The following is a 21,075-nucleotide window of genomic DNA, read 5'->3' as shown; positions in this document are numbered from 1 at the left end:
AAACACAACAGAAATTCTCCAGTTATAGTTAGCAAAGTAACTTATAACCTACGCCCACCATGCCGTACTTATAGCTTCACATATTACATCGCTCATGACATATTCTATGACATCATTTCTGACATCACTGATGACATCCCAAAGGAAATCATTGATTACAACACTGATGACATCACTGGTGTAAATTTCTCTGTTTAAAAAAAAAAAAAAAAAACAGATTATTTTTTTGATCACACCTCCAGTGGGAGTGACCTCCTCAGCTCAACAAAGTTCCTTGAGGCCCTCCCCCTCGGTGACGAAGGGTAGTGTCACTCATTGCCTCAAACCTGGGTGCTTCAGCTTTATGTCCTGAAGCGCCCAGGCCGGAGTGTCAATCGTCACAGAGTGGGGTCAGCAATCGTAGTGACCCCATCCCACTCTGTGACAAGGTTGAGACTGCTGCTTTCCCTCAGATAATGAGGGAAGGCAGCAGTCCCAACCCTCCTGGGACCTTCAAGGTTTAGGACTGCTGTCTTCCCTCATTGGCTGACCTAAGGTGTAAGAGAGTGTGAGTGTCGTCCTCCCCCCCTCCTAAAATTATCAGACTTCACTGTTAAACACATTATAAGATAGGTAGCAACAAAATATGCAAGAATGTTCTTCCAAAATATACCGTAGATTTTAGTAGAACTTAGACTGTATGTAGTGCATTTTTGTAACTGTCTTTGAAAGCACACACTTCACAGCTCAGCTGGAAATTTCCCTTGCACTATTACTCAAAAATAATAAATCTGTGTCATCGTGAAACTTCAAGTGATTTTGTTCACTTAAAGTCAAAACAGGCTTTCAAGCACCATTTACATTTGCAGATTGACCAGTTTCAAACTTTTACATTTCTTTCGGGCAAGAGGAACCCTGGCCTGAAGGCTTGTTTAGCTGTCTGACCCTCCCTCCGTTTCACAGCACAGGAGACTCCCTGCCAGACACTTATGCTGAAGTATTTCAACTGTTGGAATTAACCCTTTTTGGACTGTCATTTTTTCACAAAAAGTAGGGAAACCATTTGTTTTAGTTACAAATAGTATCGGCATGGAATGGCCCTAAGATTGTCTCCACTGACCAGAGGTGCTGTAACAAGATTTCTATTGTTTTCAGAGGTTACTGACAGCCATGGCAATCCCCAAAGGTGGATTCTTTTTTTTTCTTCTCCTTGCAGAACCTTTCCCATGCGGACATAGCTGTAATGGAGCAACATACTGTCATTGAGGATGACTCACACCCCAGTCATTTAATGGCTGTGCTATGGGCCAAATCAGAATATGAATGACACGCCAATAGCTGAAGCGGGCTGAACCACTGCTTCACTGAAATTATGCTAACGGTGGGCTGATTCATAACGTGATTGACATTTTCAGTAAGCAACAGCTGAAGGGGATGGCTCAAAGCTCCTCTAATTGCACTTACATTATATATATTATTTTTCTTTCTATAGTTAAAGCTCTCTCTAGCCAAGACCGACAAGGACTAAAAAGGTTCAATATTTTCTCTTCTGCATTTAATACATAATTCTATTCCACTAGTTACACGAAGCTCTTAGCAGAAGACGCTATGTCCTTAAGCTTTTTACCGAGTGGGAGCATTTTGTGACTTGCAGGTTATATGCTGAATTAAAACTTTCAGGTTGTGCAATAAAGCCATCTTAAGTGGAAAGCGGGTTCAATATTGTAGGAATTCCACTTTTTCAGTGTGGTCACCTCCGATTTTTTAAACTTTTGCTAAATCCTATATTTTTGCTTGCTTTAGAACTCTGTGCACTTTCTCTTCACCGCTGCTCAGGGGCAGCTTTACCGCTGATGGCAGCCAGTGCAACAATCTTTGTTGTGCCCCCTCATGACCCTCTCCTCAAAAAAAATACCTCACTATCACCATCCAAGTGGGGCCTTCATTTCTCCATGGCCACCTCACACCTGTATTTAATTTATATTATAGTGCTATTCACACCAATGCAGGATGTCAGAGCACTTAATATCATCCACATCATACAGAGACAATGAATGATACACGTGCGTAAATCAATGTATGGGAAATGTTGCATAAGGCAATGTGGACTAAAAGGGGTAGGAGTCACATGTTATCCATACTGGTAGATTGTTTGGTCTGGAGAAGCAAAAACTCAGGATTTCAAATGTAACACAGTGGTTAGGGTTAGCTTCACTAATAAAAATGTATTATCATCCATACAAGCCCATTCTAGCAATGAATGACTGGGGAACAAAACTAAGGTTCTAAACTGCAGCTCTCTCATGCTAGTTCATAGCACACTGCGCTATTTTAGAAGGATTGTAACTTATGAACTACAAGGAACAAAATGATCTCTATGACAAAAGCAATAACCTACTGAGCTATCTGCAATAAATACAATTCTATGATTTGCACCTTACCCATGCTTTGCAGCATACACATTTATCCTCTGCACTGCTTTATGATGAGTCAAAACTGCCATTAGACACACCTTAGATAGATCTCTGCAGACAGATATCTTTATCACCACCTAACAATTGCTGGGCACACAAGGAACTCTGCAGCAGGTGCCTTTAATCTGAATAAATATTTATTGATGTAACACCCTTTAATGCTTAGCACCTGATGGGGTGGCACCAGTCGCACCGCCCTAGAGCTGGCTCTGCCCCTGCTAACCAGTAGTAAAGTGCGTGTGCTCCTCCCTTTTAAACACTGTTGGATTGCAATATTCCTAATTGGTATATTTAGCCTGCCTAGAAGTCCCTAGTATATGGTACAAAATGTATCTGTCAGCCTGGAAGTTAAATGCCACTAGTGAACTGTAGCATCTATTGTGCCACCCATCACAGCGGCAATGCAAACATGGCTTCAAGACTATCACTGTAGCTGGACTGTAACAGAGCAAAATGATGCACTGTGACCTCTTATAAACACTTTTGACTGGTAAAATCTCCCTTTAAGTATGAATAAGTCATCTCTTTCTAAGCCTTAGAGCTTACCAGATGAGGTGCATGCAATTTGAAATTGGGACATGTATAAAATGAAACTTCTCATGTCCTGAAGATGACAAGACCCTACAGATTAAAATACTAGTACTGTATCTCGGGAATGGGAGCAGCTAGAAAACTAAACATCTATTTTTATTAGTTATCAAAAATCCAATTCAATTGTGAGGTACGATTTCTAATAAATATTAAGAAAAGTTAACTATTAGAAAGTTGCCCTTTTCCTGCATGTACTGTCAGCAGGTTAAAATTACTGTTAGTCTCTGCCAGCTCTCAGTCCTGAATAAGTGTGAAATGTTTCCCAAGAGCAAAAATTAGTCTGCCCTTAATCTGAACGCCACTAAATATGCTGGATAGTTGCTGTGGGCATCTTTTTGATATTACAGTGTCAAATCGTGTTTGACAGGTTTGTTGAGCCATATGTAACATTTCGGTCATACTTGAATGGGAGAGAACAAGATGCCAAGACAACTCTTGTGTATCAACGGTCTGATTTCCGGAGGGCCCCATTTTTGGCCCTAACACGCTTTTCTGTTATGTTATGTTATGCAGATTTCCCGAGTGCACTATCACCTAGAAGGGTAACATGGTGCTGACCAGCCAAACCTAGGGCCTAGCAGGACTACTCGAAAAGCCACGTCTTCAGTCTGTGGGTTTGTTGTGGGCACAGGGTCTGCCTCAAACTGGATTTTAGGTTTACATGCGGGAGGACAATAGGATTACCATAGAACACTGTCCACACTCCACAGGCCATGCTGAGTGTGGCCGAAGACCTGCCCCATGTTGAAAAGGCCATGACACAAGGCACTTTGGGCCTGCTTGCAGTCAGGCACACAGAACTACTAAAAAAGTGGGTAGGATTGGCCTCAGGAACTTTTACCCCTTTGTTTAAGGCATCTCCAGGAGTCAGCCCACTCCTGTAGTGGATTACAGGCACCCACTTCAGACCACTTTCTGGACTGTGGAAAGCTTAGAAGAGGACTGGACCTGTGTCAGTGACCCGAGATGCCCTGAAGAACTGGACCTGCTCTCTCTTGTGCCTAGGAAAAAGATGTGGACACCAAGGGTCAGTTGGCTCATCTGGGTGGCTACAGGACAAGAAGAAGCTGCAAGAGGCTTTTTCAGGAAAGTACAGAGCTGACCAGTTGCAAATGGGCCTGGATAGGACCCTGCTGTTGGTTTCTACCTGGCACGATTTGAGTCACAAAGTGCCCTCCCCTGATCTCACCTGGGGGCTTTACAAGCGTACTCCTGTGGTGGACCGGGATTTAAAAGACTAAGTCAGAATGTAAAATCTATGATCATGTTGAACCTGATGGTGTACCCAACCGGCACTCTATTTCAGTGAACCGCAAATTGCTCCTAGATCCCGATCTACCTAAACCACTGACTAACACTAGTGCTTGGTGGTTTTTGGTGCTATTGCTATTTAAAACTTTAAAAACTCAGATCTCTGGTTCCCCTTATTGAATTTGTGTCATGTTAAAATGTTTCTATTTTTCTAATTCAGTTTGAGATTTTTTGTTTTTGTTTTTACATTTTGCCGCTATTATTGTTTTAGTACTGCACAAATGCTATACACGTTGCCCTAAGTTCAGCCTGTCTGCTCTGTGCCAAGTTACCAGGGGGTTGAGCTCAAGTTAATTTAGTGACTTTCATGGTTCATTTTGACAAGAGCTGAGATTATTTCATGAGGTGCGTAGTCACATACCCCAAGCAGTCATCCAAATTCTTACAGATATCTTTCACTCAAGTCATGTGCAAAAGAACACATGCTTTCTGGTGCAGCCCACATTAATATGCCAATTAAAACACTTTCATGTGACACAGCACATGACAGCAGAACAAAGCTAACTACAGATTTTTATTTGCCTCTAGCTAAAAACGAAATTTCATTCATAGGCTCACAAGCAACAGCCACTGCTGCTCATTACCGGGAGCCCAACCACAGTTATTTTTTCTCCATACAGATGAATCAAAAGTTTAAAAGCAGCAGAACACAGCTCAAAATAGTGCAAACTGTTTAGAAAGTCAGGTCGTTTAGTCCTTTGCTGGTCCTTTCTTTTCACTATATGTTTAAAAATGCAGCAAGAATATGAAAACCTGAACAAAATGTTTCTAATTGCAGCAAGCAGTTACAAGATCAGCACACTAACATTCCTTTTCTCACAAACAACAAAACTCACATCATCTCTAAGGAGGTTGTACAGTTGAAGGAATAACTACCGAGCTAAATTATACTACTATTACAGACCTCAGAAGAATGAAAAGGTGAAATCAGCTTTGTCACAATTTGAACATGTGGTGTAGCACGATGACAGACCAGCCATTAAATGTTCTGCTTGTGAGAAATTCTACATAAAACCTGTGTTTTTTGGGCGTATTCTCTCCAAGTGCTTAAGAAGTGCCTGAAAGTAGGAGCAAAAGGCGGACAGGATTCTGACCACCATGGTGAGCCAAGGTGGGAAGAGAAAATGACCCAAATGTAGCTGAAAAGCCCAAGTGCAGTTGTTCTTCTGCTGTGCTGCTTATGCGTTGATGCAGGTAATCGCTGTTTGACAATGAATCTCTGAACTGGCAGACATTCAGGTCTATTTATGTCTGTTGGTGATCAATAAATAGGGAGGGCAACTGTACCAGAGAGGCAAGTAGAAGTCACTGTCAGTACTGGGTGGCATTTCCTTCAGTTTGCATGGCTGTTGTAGACAACTGGCTTCCTGACCACCTTGGTATTGGACCAGAGGATTCTATACTCACCTTGGACTCTCTTCTGTTTCACGCTGAAGGCAAAGTCCTTCCAGCACAGTCGGGGCCAGCAGGGCAGCAGGCCAACAGCAGGGCAGCAGGCCTTTTCAGTAAAGCAGTCAAGAGAGTCCTTTGGGCAGCCAGGCAGGTCTTCTGACAGTTTAGGTGCAGGTCCAGAAGTGTCTGAGGTCGTGGGGTCAGAGACCCAGTTTATATACCCAAAAATGCCTTTGAAGTGGGGAAGACTTCAAACAGTGGTTTTGAAGTGCACAAGTTCCTCTTTCAGCCCAGTCCTGTCTGCCAGGGTCTCATTGGGGGGTTACCAGTTCTTTGTGTAAGGGCTGGCCTTTGAAATATAAGTGTCAGGCCCTCCACCCTTCCAGCCCAGGAAGACCCATTCAGTATGCAGATAAAGGCAGATGTGACTAAGTGTCCAGTGTTTGGGGCTGTATGGGTGAAATGTACAATGGAGCTGTCAACCAGCACATACCAGACGTTGATTGGAGACAGGCTGTGAGGCACAGATGATTTTAAGTGCAGAGAAATGCTCACTTTCTAAAAGTGTCATTTCTAAAACAGAAAGATAAAATCCAACCTTAAAAATAAGCAGGATTTTCTATTACAATTCTGGTCATACTAAATATGACCTGGTTACCCCTTTCAGGTTAGAATCTACCACTCAAAAAAGTATATGAGGGCAGTCCTGGTGCTAGTCTATGAAAGGAGCAGGCTTCACAGTGGTGGTGTACGAATTTATGATAAAACACATATGTACATGTCCTGCCTTTTACCTACATAGCACCCAGTTCTATAGGTTACCTAGGGTCTGCCTTAGGGGTGACTTGTATGTAGAAAATGGGGAGTTTAAGGCTTGGCAACTACTTTTAAATGCCAAGTCGAAGTGGAAATGAAACTGCACACACAGGCCTTGCAATGGCAGGCCTCAAACATGGTTAAGGGGCTACTTATGTGGGTGGCACAATCAGTGCTGCAGGCCCACTAGTAGCATTTAATTTACAGACCCTGGGCACATGTAGTGCACTTTACTAGGGACTTATAAGTAAATAAACTATGCCAATTGGGTGATGATCCAATGTTACCATGTTTAAGGGAGAGAGCATTCGCACTTTAAAAGCACTGGTTATCAGTGGTAAAGTGCACAGAGTCCTAAAACCAGCGAAAATAGTGGCAGAAAAGTGGAGGGAGGAAGGCAAAATGTTGGGGGGGATGACCATCCTAAGGCTGTGAGGTCTAACAGTCTGTCATGCTGCAAATAAGTTACAGTGACCTATATAAACGTAGATCAATTGTGCTGTGTTCACCTTGGGACTGTAAGTTCTCAGAGGATAGGTTGATTGCTTAACACTCAGAGTCCTGGTTAACATAATCTATCTTTGTGATTTGTGTTTGCTATCTATGGGACAGGCTGTGGACAAGAAAAAGGATTTACACTACCAGTCTCTGTAGCAACATTAGTGAACAATAGTTATCACGCTGGAAAGTCCAGTTGTGAATGATTGGTGGAACTCTAAGAAGAACTCATTTTGAGCAGAGGTGATGGAGAAGGTTTTGCGAACTGAAAAGTGTCCACTGTGACCCTGAAACAGAAAACACTTGATGCATGGTGCTTCCAGTAGCCACCAGACTGCATGGCCTGAGGTAAGGTGGGGATAAGGGGGGGGGGGTTGAGGGTTGAGGGTTTGGAGGGGGGGAAACTTCTTGACATATCACTTGGAAGAAATAGGGCAAGCACTGGCACACAGCTATCAAGGCTCCAGTACCCTGAACACATTCTTGCAGAGAGGAAAATGAACTGAGCTTAGACATACTCATGTGTAGCAACAAAAACACCTCCAGTCTGCTGCAGACTCAAGACAATGAACCATGGGTTCCTACAGTTGAAGGCCTGAAAAGATAACAATGGAAAGTGGGAACAACCTAGGGTACAGCCTTGAATACTTAAAAGTACCACCCACCATATAAGAATGGTATCTCTCAATAAACTTGTTCTTAACAGCAGAACAGAGCAACCACACAAGTAGGTGGTCCCCTGAAGTCCACACCGTGGCTCTATAATTTCAAACAGCTTGAGTGCTAGTCCTTGTGCCTGTAAAGTCAAATATGCCATGCTCAACCTAATGATATTCCTGTCACCCACGTGAAGGCCAGTGACAAGAGGAGTGTGTGGCCATCTATTGCTAAGCAATCTTCAAGCTCGAGTGTGAACTTTTTCTTGACTGGATGTTTTTTATATTTAAGTGGTGTGCAGCACAACTTGATATTTGGGGGAAGGTGTGATCTCACCCTCGTCCACTCAGTATTTAAACATAGTAAACTAGGCTAAAAGCCTTTGTCCCAAAGAGAAATAAGGATTGGAGGCCTCTTACATGTTGTATTAGGAACTCTAAACTTTTGAACAATTGAGCACAATGCCCTGGATAGCTTGTACAAGAAGGTATTCCAGAAGGCTATATATTTCGAACTGTATGCAGTGTGAGTCTTTATCAGAAATGAGGGGTGTGCAGCTGGCTGAAATTTGGTACACCCCCCCCCCTCTTTTTGATGCCTACTCTTAGCCAGGTTCATTGCAAAGTGGATATTGGCCATTCTGCTTTGTTCACTGAAATCACAGCCAGAGCTGTTTTTAAGCATGATGTTTACTTCCTGCTAGAACAGATTATGTGCTCTTTTTGGCATCTCATTGAGTCACCCATCCACCAGGTTGAAGACCATTGATGTAAAGTGTTCTGATCTTTAATCAATGAGAGGAAAAAGTAACAGCAGAAGCCAAAGATGTATTATGACACCATATTAGTACTAGCACCTCGGAAGAGAGGCAGAGGGTTTTAAAATAGTTCCCAAATAGGCAATGCAAGGCAGAAGCTGCATCTATTGGACGATACAGAGTATTCACAGAGCTCTACAGCAGCAAAACTGCACAGGAGTGCTAGTCAGGTAACACAGTCCTTATGACAATAGAATGAAAGCTTACATCTAACTGAGGTAGTCTTGCTGGTATGTGGTCAGAAAGAAAAGCAAAAGCAACAGAATCATGTATTCTGTGACAAATGAGAAATAAAGTTGACACTCCCAGATGAGCACTAGGAAACCTAGAAAGGAGAATGGCATAACAGCCCACCCTCATTTTAGGCCAAGCAGGCTGGCATAACGTATGGAGAATGATGTGGACAGTGGTAACGCAGACTGCTTCACTTTCGGCTTTACACTGTCTCATAAGTAGTCCCAGAAAATAGCCGAATCAAACCCAACTCACAGGAATTTGGTATCCACTTGATTTTTAACAGAACAAGGGCTCTTGAATGAAATACTTATGTGACAATCATCAGGTGCTGAGGGCTGGTGAAGTCCTGGATAAACTAGAATACTCCCAATTCAGGGATGTCACAAAGAGAAACCGGTAGGAGATGGCACCTGGGAGAACTTGAGTTACACCTGCCATTATTTCAGAACAGCCTCTGTTTACTGCATACAACTCTCAGTATCAAGCAATGCCTTTTCCATAATGAGTGAAGAAGACAAAAGTGGCAGAATTCTTAAATTAATCTCAGCCACTAGAAATTACTTGGAGCCGCAACGCAGTCAATCATTTTTTTGCCCATCAAGGTATGCCAGATTTGTCCAGCCCGAAATGCCAAGTCAGATTCTCTCTGAACTGGAACACAAGCAACCCAAGACCAGTTTAGGTCTATTGGGGCGTCTTCCGTTGGGTGCAACTTGGTTCCAGTGGCACAGTAAGCACAGGACACATGTCTGAGCACAGCCATCATATTTAGGGTGTCACAATTTAGAATACAAAACACATGATGTAGAGGTGTGAAATTTAATAAAATATCTAATTGTTCTTAGGACATGTTACTTCATAAATCTACTTGTCCTCTAAAAAAATGTACTTGTCTCTTTAGTGCCATGTGGAGCACCAACACATTTTGGCAACAATCTCATTATTTAAGAGCTCCGATAATAGCCTCTCTGATTATGTAAGGCTAATACTACAGTAGGACTTGAATACTAGCAATTTCCTTATACTGCAACTTATCCGCATGTTTTATGGGTTTTAACCAGCTCTGCTTTATACCTTTCCGAATGCTGGGAAAGGTTGGAAATGTACTCCTGACAGGGGCAGAAGTAAAGCTTTTTTCAGGGTAGGAGAAGAAAGTGGTTGGAGGGAATGTGAACTTGTAAACACTCAACATATCTTCACATGAGCAAATCTACACATGCATATTTGCTTGTGCTAAAATATTGTTCACAAATAAAGGAGTAGGCTTTCCTGGTCAATTTCTGTAAATTCTTGTGAGTTCATGTGATATGCAAGTCTGCACTAATGCAAAGAAATAGATACCATGGGTGCACTTTTGTGCCTTTTTTCTTTTTTTTACAACTGGGCCCTTAATTAGGTCTGGCATTAACCAAGACCTTTTGTTTTTATTAAAATTCTCTATCTCTATCCATCTATTGGCTGGCTTCACTGTGAGTGATAGCAATTTTCTCTTTCCCAAGGAGCGTATCCGCATACAAAGTAGTTTTGTTCAGTGTCAGAAGTACTGAGGCAATGTATACTTTTTGAGACCAAATAATATTTTTGCCAATGTTTGTTACAATGGTGAGGGCCCGGCAGCGCCACAACAATAACGTTTTACAAAAGTCATGTCAATACACATATTGACAAAACCAAAAGACTGACCACCAATGTCGGAGCTATTGGCTTTGCCAATGCTTCTTTATTTTCAGATTTCCCATAATCTTGTTGAAACTGGATTCACTGCTTTTCCGTTATGAGTATTTTTTGGAAATACTGGCATGCATCAAAACTTTACTGAATGATGCTTCAAAGAAATGGTACCTACAAGTTCAAAGTAATTTAGCGAAACTTTTTTCGTGAATATTTTATTTTGAAAGCAAGGAATCATCAATCTAGCTTTCAAGTTTCTGTAAATATGTGCATCTAATCAGAGAATTGTATCCTCATATTGTAAAACTTTGCAAACGTGTACACATTTTTCTTTACCGGACCCACTGTCAGTACTGCAGTCCAAACTTACAACATGTATTTAGAGCGCTCACCCTATTTGGCATTGGGCTACAGGAACTCCACTCCCCTGCATGATGGATGAACTGCTTGAATTAATATTAGCATTGGCATTTACTCGGCCTGGATACCAATCCATTGTCCTTCTGCCCACCACACTACCTTAAATTAGACTCAGTCATATTCAAATGAGCCTTTATTCTGCTCTATTAGGAACAGTCCCATCCAAACTGTGAAGCAAAGTTGACTATGTGCTTAATGAATGCACCATGTACAATACGGAGTCAGAGGTTGTCTGGACTTGGTTAGACCATTTCCTCTAGGTGACCTGGATCAAACTGCCCCCTTTAGTTGGCACTGTAAATCTCACATTCAGTACACTGAAATTGGTCTGACTAGGGCAAAAGAAGTAGGGCTGAGTGGCAAATAACAGAACTAACACATTGTTTGGAAGTCCAAGTTTGCTAGGTTCCAACTCTCTATCTCTTAAAGAAACTGCAGCTGTTTCTCCCAGAAGGTGGCTTTGCAACAACCATAAAAGCCTTAGCTCCTCTCCCCGTGGACAAAGGCAATGTCCTGCTCAGCTATCGCCCCAATACCACAGTAACCCCCCTAAAATGTATCCTACACATAGCAGCACAGCTCATAAAAGGCTTTGACTATATAACCCGTATGTTATAAGACTTACACTGGCTCACTCTTTGAGCCCGTATCACCGTCAAGATCAGGTGCATCACTTATAAGGCCTTTATCAAGATGACATCAGCTTGCCTGGCAAACAAGCCAGCCTTTACTGGAAGATAGCTTAAGACCACGAGCATGGATGTCAACAGACTAGAGACAAAACATTGCAAGAAGAAAAAAACACAAGGCAAGCCTTCTCTGATCTGGAACAGCATCCTTATCAACATCAGATCTGCTACAACCTTCCTGTAATTCAGAAAAAAAGCTGAAGACACCTCTACAAGGAACACTACCCCTAAGCTGACAGTCCACCTTGGACCTTGCCTCAGTGATTACATCTTCCATGAAACCATGCTCCTGTTTGGTGCTACCATGTTCTTGGACTAGGTTTGCTCTCTACAAATCTCAACATGAACATACATACAGAAGTTCCACATTGCCTTAAATATGTTTACTTTGCCTGATCCATGAAATAAGTTACAGCCAGGTTAAGGGTGAAGTGGAGACTTTCACAGCCTGGCTTGTGACTCAGACACCTATGCAAGTTAGAACCGTTAGGCATTGTCAATCACTACTGGGGTTCATCGATTAACTTAGAATGGCTGCAGACGCTGAAAAAGTGTTTCCTAAAAGGAAGGTGTGCAGCAAATGTTATTGGTGTCTAGCTATTTCAAAGGGTTTGAGGCTTTTTAATAGCTGTGTGGCAAGCTTGTTGAACTAAGAAATCTCAACAGTAGCAGTTACATTGACCAGTCACATTACTGAGATGTTGGAGTGAAGGCAACTCTGAATAAAAAGGTAAGAAACACAAACACACTGCGTACATGGCTGCCTTGCAAACTTTTGCCTCTACGCCAATGAATTGCTCTAGACACCATATCTCACATAACACAGGGTTCCACTGACATATCAATTTACCCTTGCAATCTGGAAATTGAAAGCCACCCTTGTGATAAGTATTAAGGTTATGCTTGTAACTACATGAACCAAATAGTTTTAATTGCCAAGCAAACCCTCTTTATTCTTCGACATTCAGAAGCAGTGAGGTCGAACACTCAATGCCTACTACTGAAAGTTGAGTGTGGGGTAGAATGTTCATTTCAAAAAGCACATGCACCTCACACAATAATAAGAATGCCCAGGTAATGCTGTCTTTAACAAAAAAATATATATATAGATATATATAGATATATATCTATGTATATATATATATATATATATAGATATATATATATATATATATATATATATATATATATATACACATATACACACACATTTCTCTCCCTCTCTAAGTGTGGGGTTCTATCTCTTGTTAAGAGAATTGATTGGCTAAGGCCCCACTCACGTTTGAGGGGCTTGCTTAACAACACTAATGGAAGAACAACCAAAAGGTCGAGTCTGGTTTTGAAAGATAATAATAGGCCAGATATACAACTGTTTTTTTTAGCAGTCGCAAAAGGAGATTCAGCCTGTTTGCAACAGCTAAATTGGCCTCTGGCATTTACAAGCCCTATTTTGTGAGTCGGTAACCTATCACCGACTTGCAAAATAGGGTTTGCGAGTCACTATCTGGAAGAGGCGTGCCAAGGACATCCCTTCCTAAAAGCGAGTTACAGGGGGATGTACGACTGGCGGCCAGAATGTGGTTCTGACACCAATCGCAGTTCACCACCTATTTCAAGTGGGTGGTAAGCCATTCATAAATGAAAGGGTCCCCTTCCTCTTTGTGAACGGTAGCGAAAATACTTTACTTTTTAAGAGCAGGCGGTGGTCCCTCGGGCCACTGCCTACCCTTAAAGAACAAGCATTTACAATGCAATCGGTCTCGCATTTGCTCCAGTTAGAGCTATTAGCGTTGTAAATTCCTAACAACGCAATGACTTTTCTTGACAAATAAATTGAAAATGAAAAAGTAAAACATTAGTTGACAAAAGCTAACCGATTCAAAGCGCCATGGCTGCCATGAGCGCGAAAGGACACACAAAAGGAAAAAAGTTTGCTCACAGTCAAACATATATGCAATTGTGCAATTATCCATGTAACTGGGTCAGTCTGCAAGGCAGTAACAAAAGCTCCCCAAGGAGGGACAAACGTAAAGCATTTACCAATGATAACAAAGGATTTTTGAAAGGCAAGCCCACGAACGAGTGAAAGTGATGGGTGTGAGTTGGGCGTGGTTAAAAGCTTGAGCGTTCGACCTATAAATGGAGAAAGACTTGAGCAACAAGGGTGTAGGGGACAGAAAAGGACAGCTGTAGAAAGGAGCAGAGAGAAGAGGACAGAGAGACAGAAAGAGAAGGCTAATTATAGGGAGAGAGGAAAAGAGCAACAAAAGAGACACACTGGGAAACAGGTAAGGTGCAGCAGAGAAAGAAAATTAACTGTTTTAGCAGGGAAAGTGGTGGAGAAAGGCTGTGGGGCAATCCAGAAGGGAAAGGTATGGGAGAAAAAGATGGAGAACTAATGGTAGTGGAAATTCAGTATGAGAGAGGAGAATGATAGAGCCAAGGAAGGTGGGTGAGAGTGGTGGAGAGGCAAAGAAAACAGAGTTGGTTCAGTCTAGGGTCTCCAAAGCAGGTACTCCATCTACCCATGATCTAAGAGCATGTTACAAGTCTCTGCTTGATACATAACTTTCAGCACTTCTCCAAACTGAAATTACAGTTAGATGAAGCCTGTCACATGGAGTGCACAAGTGTCTGTCTACGTTACAAACAGTGCAATCTCTCCTGTCTGCCTACTCTATGCACAAGGTAAAAATATCAATCTCTTATAGATGCTAATCAAAAGCACTCAGCACATAGCACTATCTTTTCCTACAGTGCCTGTCTGACTAAGCCCATGGTGCACCGTCTCCTTCGGTCCAATATATCTGCAGATAACAGCTCTGTGCACATAGTACAGTGTCTCCTCCCTGCCTGTCTGTCTGACTAAGCCTACGGTGTAACCTGTGCACTGTCTTCTTCAGTCCATTTTACCTGCCAATAATAATACAGTGCGCCATAGTGCAGTGTTTCCTCCCTGTGCGCCTGTCCACACTAAGCACTACGGTGCAAGCTGTGCAGCCTATACTGGTTTTCACTGCGCCTGTCAGTGTTAAGGACATTGTGCAAAAAGTGCAATGCCTCCACTGTTTCTGCATGTCTGCCTGTACTAAGCACACAATACAAGCAGTGAAGAGCTTCCCCCCTTATGTCTTCCCAGTGCTTACAGTCTCTGTCTCCCTTCAGTAAGCACCATTCTATAGTCCAGTGTTTCGGCCTGTGATGTGGCATCCCACACTAAACACAATGTACAAATAGGCAGTGTTTCCCATTGTGCTGTCTTGCATCACTAACCATGAGACAGAGCACTATTTACAACCTGCGAGACTACACTGAGCAGATGAAACATATGCAGTGTTTACCATTTTAGATGGCCAATCAAATGTGAATACCTTAATGAAACATACAAAAAGCACAATGTTTAAAGTCTGCCAACTCTAAAAGACACACAAAAGGAAAAATGAAAAGTAAAACAGTTGACATAAGTGAGCCAATTCCAAGCGCGACAGCCACCATGAGTGTGTTTGCAAAGGAGACACACAAAAGGTAAAAGAAGTTTGTTCGCAGTCAAACAAATCGGCAAACGTGCAATTATCCATGTAACAGGGTCGGTCCACAAGGCAGTAACCAAACTGCCCCAAGGAGGGACAAATGTAAAGCACTTACCAACGATAACAAAGGATTTTTTAAAGGCAAGCCCATGAGCAAGTGATAGTGATGGCCGTGAGGGGGCGTGGTTAAAGCTCACTTAGATACCAAGACTTCAGAAAAGCAGCGCTTGTGCACTGCTATGCTTGATCCAATGAAATAGAAATGCTTCATTTTCTTTTTTTAATGCATCCTATTTTTGCTTCATTTTCTTTTTTAATGCATCCTATTATCCTTTACAAAAACTGCTTTATTTAATAAGCAGTCACAGACATGGTGATCTGCCGTCCCAAGCAGGCCACCATCCCTGGGAGTGCCGTCCATTCCCAATGGGTCGCATATTGCAACCTGCCTCATGAATATTAATGAGAGAGGTCCCTTGCGACCCATTTAGAAATTGCAAACAGTGTCTGAGACACTGTTGAACACCAGCTTTTGCGCCTCGTAAATTGCAAGTTGCTAAAAATTGCAATTTGAGAGCCGCAAAAGCTGATGGTTGTAGATATGGCCCAATGTAATATATGCAGATTTTATTCCTAGCCAATACTGAAGAAGGGGGCTGGGTGCACAGAAAGTGCAGTGGTTCTGATGTCGGTGAGGAGACCACTGTGCTCTAGCACAGATCTTAAGAGTGGAGCCACAATCATTCCCTTGGAAGCTGTTAGAGAGCTTGCATGCATCCTCGGATGTCCTTCGCACCCGCAGATAAGTAAATCTCTAGTCCACTATGCTACTCTCTCGCACAGCCATTTCCTCTTCTCCTATGCACTGCAACAGTTTTTAAATAGGAAGCTTCAAAATCACTTCAACGGTTGAAATGTTAACTATGGTATTATAGGAAAATAAAAGTTAATAATGAATATCAACTGTTAACATTTCTCAGCTCTTCGAGTCTGGAAGCATTCTTATCCTCTTGGAGTAAGAGAGCTGTTAGAAATTGGGTCTCTAGTTGACAGTGGCTTGCACCCTGTCCAAGCAGGGACCCTCACTCTAGTCAGGGAGGCGGAGGTGAGGCGTTGGTTCTTTACTGCTATGCAGAGGAAGTGAGGTGTGGTTCCTTATGGTTGCATAGCAGGCAATGTGTTGCTGGCGACAAGGTGGCGGTTCCTTACACAAGGGGGTGGGGGAAGTCGATGGATCCAACAGGTCAAGATGCGGACTTCGTGGTGTCGCGATCACACCATGGGGCCACAGGTATTGCAGTAGAGTTGGGTGCTACGGATGTCTGTGACACGGCCCTCTGGACTCATGTTGTGGCAGGACTTTGGAGGCGCTGCAGCAGCATCAGGCCTGCGTTGTAGGTTGCGGTCGTTGCACTCAGCGGGGACCACAGCTCCGGTGCAGACAGCGGCGCGGGGTCAGAGAGTGGTGCTGGCTCCAAAGTCGTTCTGGAAGTCAATGCAATAGTTTCTTCCTTCTTGCAATAGAACTCACTCCCAAGGGCCCAGGAACTGGATTTGGCACCACATGGCATGTCAGGACTCTTAGCAAGAGAGCCCAGGTGCTGGCGGGTGAAGTCTTTGATGTCCCGGAGACTTCTTAAAAGGAGGTAAGCTCAGTACAAATCCTTGGACAACCTTTGGAAGCAGGATGTAGAAAGCCAGGTCCAGTCCTTTCACTCCCAGGACAGAAGCTGCAAGCAGCAGGCCAATACAACTAAGTAACAGGCAAAGTGGCAGTTATTCCTACAGCATCCAGGTCTTCTTCCTGGCAGAATTGCCTCAGTCCAGAAGGATTCTAACCATGTGAGGCTAAACGTTCAGTACTTATACCCATTTCTGTCTTTGAAGTAGGCAAACGTCAAGAAGAAGTCTTTGTAGCTCACAAGACCCTGCCTTTCTCTGTCCTGGTCCCAGACATACTTCAGGGGGTTGAAGACTGCTTTGTGCAAGGATAGGCACAGCCCTATTAAGGTAAAAATGGCAGCTCCTTTCACCACTCTAGCTCAGGAAGACCCACCAGGATATGCCAGGCATGCCTCAGCTCCCTTTGTGTGACTGTCTAGAGTGAATGCACAAACAGCTCAACTGCCATCTTGACCCAGACATGTATTCAGCAGACAGACAGAGGCACAGGATGGTTAAGCAAGAAAATGCCCATTTTCTAGAAGTGGCATTTTCAAACACACAGTTCAAAAACCAGCTGCAGCAAAAGGTATATTTTTAAATTGTGATTTCAGGGACCCCAAGCTCCCTATCTCTTTCTGCTCCCAATGGGAAATTACACTTAAAAGATATTTCAAGGCAATCCCCATGTTACCCTAAGGGAGAGATAGGTCTTCCAGTAGTGAAAATCGAACTTAGCCGTATTTCACTATCAGGACATGCAAAGGACACCTTTTAAATACACTTCACCCTGCCCATTGGGCTGCCTTGGGCCTACTTTAGGGGTGACTAGTTTGCAGTAAATGGGAAGGTTTGGGCCTGACAAGTGGGTGCACATACCAGATCGAAATGGCAGTTTAAAACTGCACACACAGACACTGCAGTCAGCAAAAAAGGAAATGCAGCACGCAGTCAAAAACAGGAGGTCTGAGGAAAAAAGATTGGGGATAACCCTGAAAATAGGGCCATTTCCAACAAGAGCATATTACCACGCTATGAAACAACTCAGATTATCAAGTTATTTAAACATGACTGACATGGAAATCCTGGGTAAATTAAGGTGTCTTTATTTTTTGACCCAAGAACGGTACAGTGGCAGTAGGTTTTGAAATTCCTAAGTTTAAAACAAGCTCAAAGATAAAAAAATGAGTATTTTAAACCTGTCCTTTCAGAATGTGCAATCCTTCATGTCTTGAAAAGTTATAATACCTCAGCCTCACAACCATAGTGTTCTTTCAAAAGTAACGTTTGAAACGGTCTGTTATTGCCCCAATGAAGAACTTTTAAGTGAAACATGAAGGAGCAAGGATGTTCACGATGTAGCCGATACTGATTAAGATATTGGTCACAAACGAAGATGTAGGATTGGCTCGTGTGATCTATCAGTGTAAAAGATAGAGAACAACTGGAAATACGTTTAAGAGCGTATCTCTCAGTGATTTTGTTAAAAAAAAGTGATAATGCTAACTTTCAATTAACAAACAGAATCGCTTTTGTTGTCTAACTTCACTTTTGTGAGAACTGCTCTCCACCAACCCACGAGGGGTGTTTTGAGAGTATGGAAAGGCAAAAACGCCCGAATGCAAATAGATGAATCTAAGACTAAAATTCCTATGCAACTTTATGAAAGGTTTACTCTAAAAAGGGAGAGGCTACTAAAATTGTTAACGATTTTTTTCTGATCATTTAACTATATACTCTAACTGAAGAACTGGCATTAGCCAGCCGTCTTTCCGCATTTGCATCACGTACTCCTTTCGTTCTTTCTCTTACTTGCTTTGTTTTTGCTAACAAATACAATATATACCCGTTTTCAAATAGTTACAACGTACTGCAAAAGATGCAGTTTTTTTCACTATTACATTGTAACCAATAAAAATCGTTCTGTACATTGTTTTGTAAGCAGTCGAGCTGTAATTTACGCATAGTAATCCAATTAAGCACTCTTCAGTGTGTTCACAATATTTGCAATTCACCTGTTAGAAAAAAGAAACAAAGTACCAATATGTCTTTCTATCGTGTTTTTTAAAAGAGGCATTCGAAGGAATGTTGCTATCCTGTATGTTATTTTTTTGGGACCTATTAAAATACACTACTATTAAATATCAATGTTTGCCTGAACTTCATTGAAGAAGTAGACTAATGTGCCGCGAAGATGATTCTAGCTTTCTCACAATACACTGATTATGGAATACAGATATGTTAACTGTTCATGTCACGTGAAAGTAATTTTTTTCATTGAAGGGTGTGTGACCCAAGAAGAAAAGGGCTTTAAGTCCACTGATTCCTTAGTGCCATCATACTCACTGTTGCCACTGATTCTCTGTACATTGGCACTGCAGATCTGCACGATGCTGTTAAAATCCCGGGGCGGGGAGCGCTGCGGGTCCAAGTGCCCGTACATGGCGGCGGTCTTGTGGCTGTTCTTCTTCGCGCTGTGGAGGTTTACCAGCTGCTACCTCCTTTGACCCAATAAAGCGATTTCACTTTCCCCAGTACCGATGTCTGCGCCCTCTTCACTGCTCCGGCCTGGACCCTGGCGATAGCTCCGCTACAGTCAGTGGGTCTCTGAGCCGGCCGTAGCTGTCAGCTGGTTATCCAAACACCCTAACTACGCATGCGCCACAGGCATAGCAAGGCACGACTTACGGCGCATTCGGACCTTACGTCCTTCGTCATAGAGCAAAGGCGGAACAAGGACTTGGAAATAGAAGACGGGGGTGGTGTTTCCCATACGTTTACGTTAGTTTTGTAGTTGTTTATTTTATATATCATTTTGTGGGGGTTTTCAGTGTAATATAATAACCAATTATTTATGACCTGATGTAAGACGTGTGAGAAAAACACTGAACGATAAACACCAGGAGAGTGGAACATTTTCTAGCTTAGCGTCTAGAATTTTCAATTCTATTAACCCCTTCGCTGCCAGGCCTTTTCCCCCTCCTGTGCCAGGCCTTTTTTTGCCTATTTGGGGCAGTTCGCGCTTAGGCCCTCATAACTTTTTGTCCACATAAGCTAACCAAGCCAAATTTGCGTCCTTTTTTTCCAACATCCTAGGGATTCTAGAGGTACCCAGACTTTGTGGGTTCCCTTGAAGGAGGCCAAGAAATTGGCCAAAATACAGTGAAATTTTCGTTTTTTTTAAAAAAAATGGAAAAAGTGGCTGCAGAAGAAGGCTTGTAGATTTCCCCCTGAAAATGGCATCAACAAAGGGTTTGTAGTGCTAAACTCAGCAGCTTCCTAGCTTTCAGGAACAGGCAGACTTGAATCAGAAACCCCAATTTTTCAACACAATTTTGGCATTTTACTGGGGCATACCCCATTTTTGCAATTTTTTGTGCTTTCAGCCTCCTTCCAGTCAGTGACAGGAATGGGCATGAAACCAATGCTGGATCCCAGAAACCTAACCATTTCTGAAAAGTAGAGAAAATTCTGAATTCAGCAAGGGGTCATTTGTGTAGATCCTACAAGGGTTTCCTACAGAAAATAACAGCTGAAAGAGAAAAATATTGAAATTGAGGTGAAAAAAACAACAATTTTTCTCTACGTTTTACTCTGTAACTTTTCCCTGCAATGTCAGATTATGGAAAGCAATATACCGTTACGTCTGGTGGACTCCTCTGGTTGCGGGGATATATAGGGCTTGTAGGTTCATCAAGAACCCAAGGAACCCAGAGCCAATAAATGAGCTGCACCCTGCAGTGCGTTTTCATTCTATACCGGGTATACAGCAATTCATTTGCTGAAATATAAAGAGTAAAAAATTGCTATCAAGAAAACCTTTGCATTTCCAAAAAGGGCACAAGATAAGGTGCTGAGGAGCAGTGGTTATTTGCACATCTCTGAATTCCGGGGTGACCATACAAGCATGTGAATTATAGGGAATTTCTCAAATAGATGTCTTTTTTACACACTCTCCTATATTTGGAAGGAAAAAATGTAGAGAAAGACAAGGGGCAATAGCACTTGTTTTGCTAATCTATGTTCCCCCAAGTCTACCGATAAAAATGATACCTCACTTGTGTGGGTAGGCCTAGCGCCGGCGACAGGAAACACCCCAAAGCGCAACGTGGACACATCCTAAATTTTGGGAAAAAACTGAGGTGTTTTTTGCGAAGTGCCTACCTGTAGATTTTGGCCTCTAGCTCAGCCGGCACCTAGGGAAACCTACCAAACCTGTGCATTTCTGAAAACTAGAGACTTAGGGGAATCCAAGGAGGGGTGACTTGCGGGGCTCGGACCAGGTTCTGTTACCCAGAATCCTTTGCAAACCTCAAAATTTGGCTAAAAAA

General features: G+C 42.6%; 1 protein-coding gene across 2 annotated transcripts in view; it reads right to left on the bottom strand.

Annotated features, from left to right (window-relative positions):
- STX12 (syntaxin 12) overlaps window positions 1-19,413 on the bottom strand; it is a 177,938-nt gene extending 158,525 nt beyond the window's left edge. Inside the window, exon 1 of one of the 2 annotated variants that reach the window (XM_069225102.1) lies at window positions 19,091-19,413. In XM_069225102.1, coding sequence (XP_069081203.1) covers window positions 19,091-19,187 — 97 coding nt within the window. In that variant the 5' untranslated portion in view covers window positions 19,188-19,413. The remainder of the gene's footprint in view (window positions 1-19,090) is intronic. The other variant, XM_069225103.1, reaches the window with a different exon arrangement.
- Between the last annotated feature and the right edge of the window lie 1,662 nt (window positions 19,414-21,075).

The sequence above is a fragment of the Pleurodeles waltl genome, chromosome 3_1, assembly GCF_031143425.1.
Source record: "Pleurodeles waltl isolate 20211129_DDA chromosome 3_1, aPleWal1.hap1.20221129, whole genome shotgun sequence".
Lineage (NCBI taxonomy): Eukaryota > Metazoa > Chordata > Amphibia > Caudata > Salamandridae > Pleurodeles > Pleurodeles waltl.
This window is presented reverse-complemented; position numbering and strand designations above follow the sequence as displayed.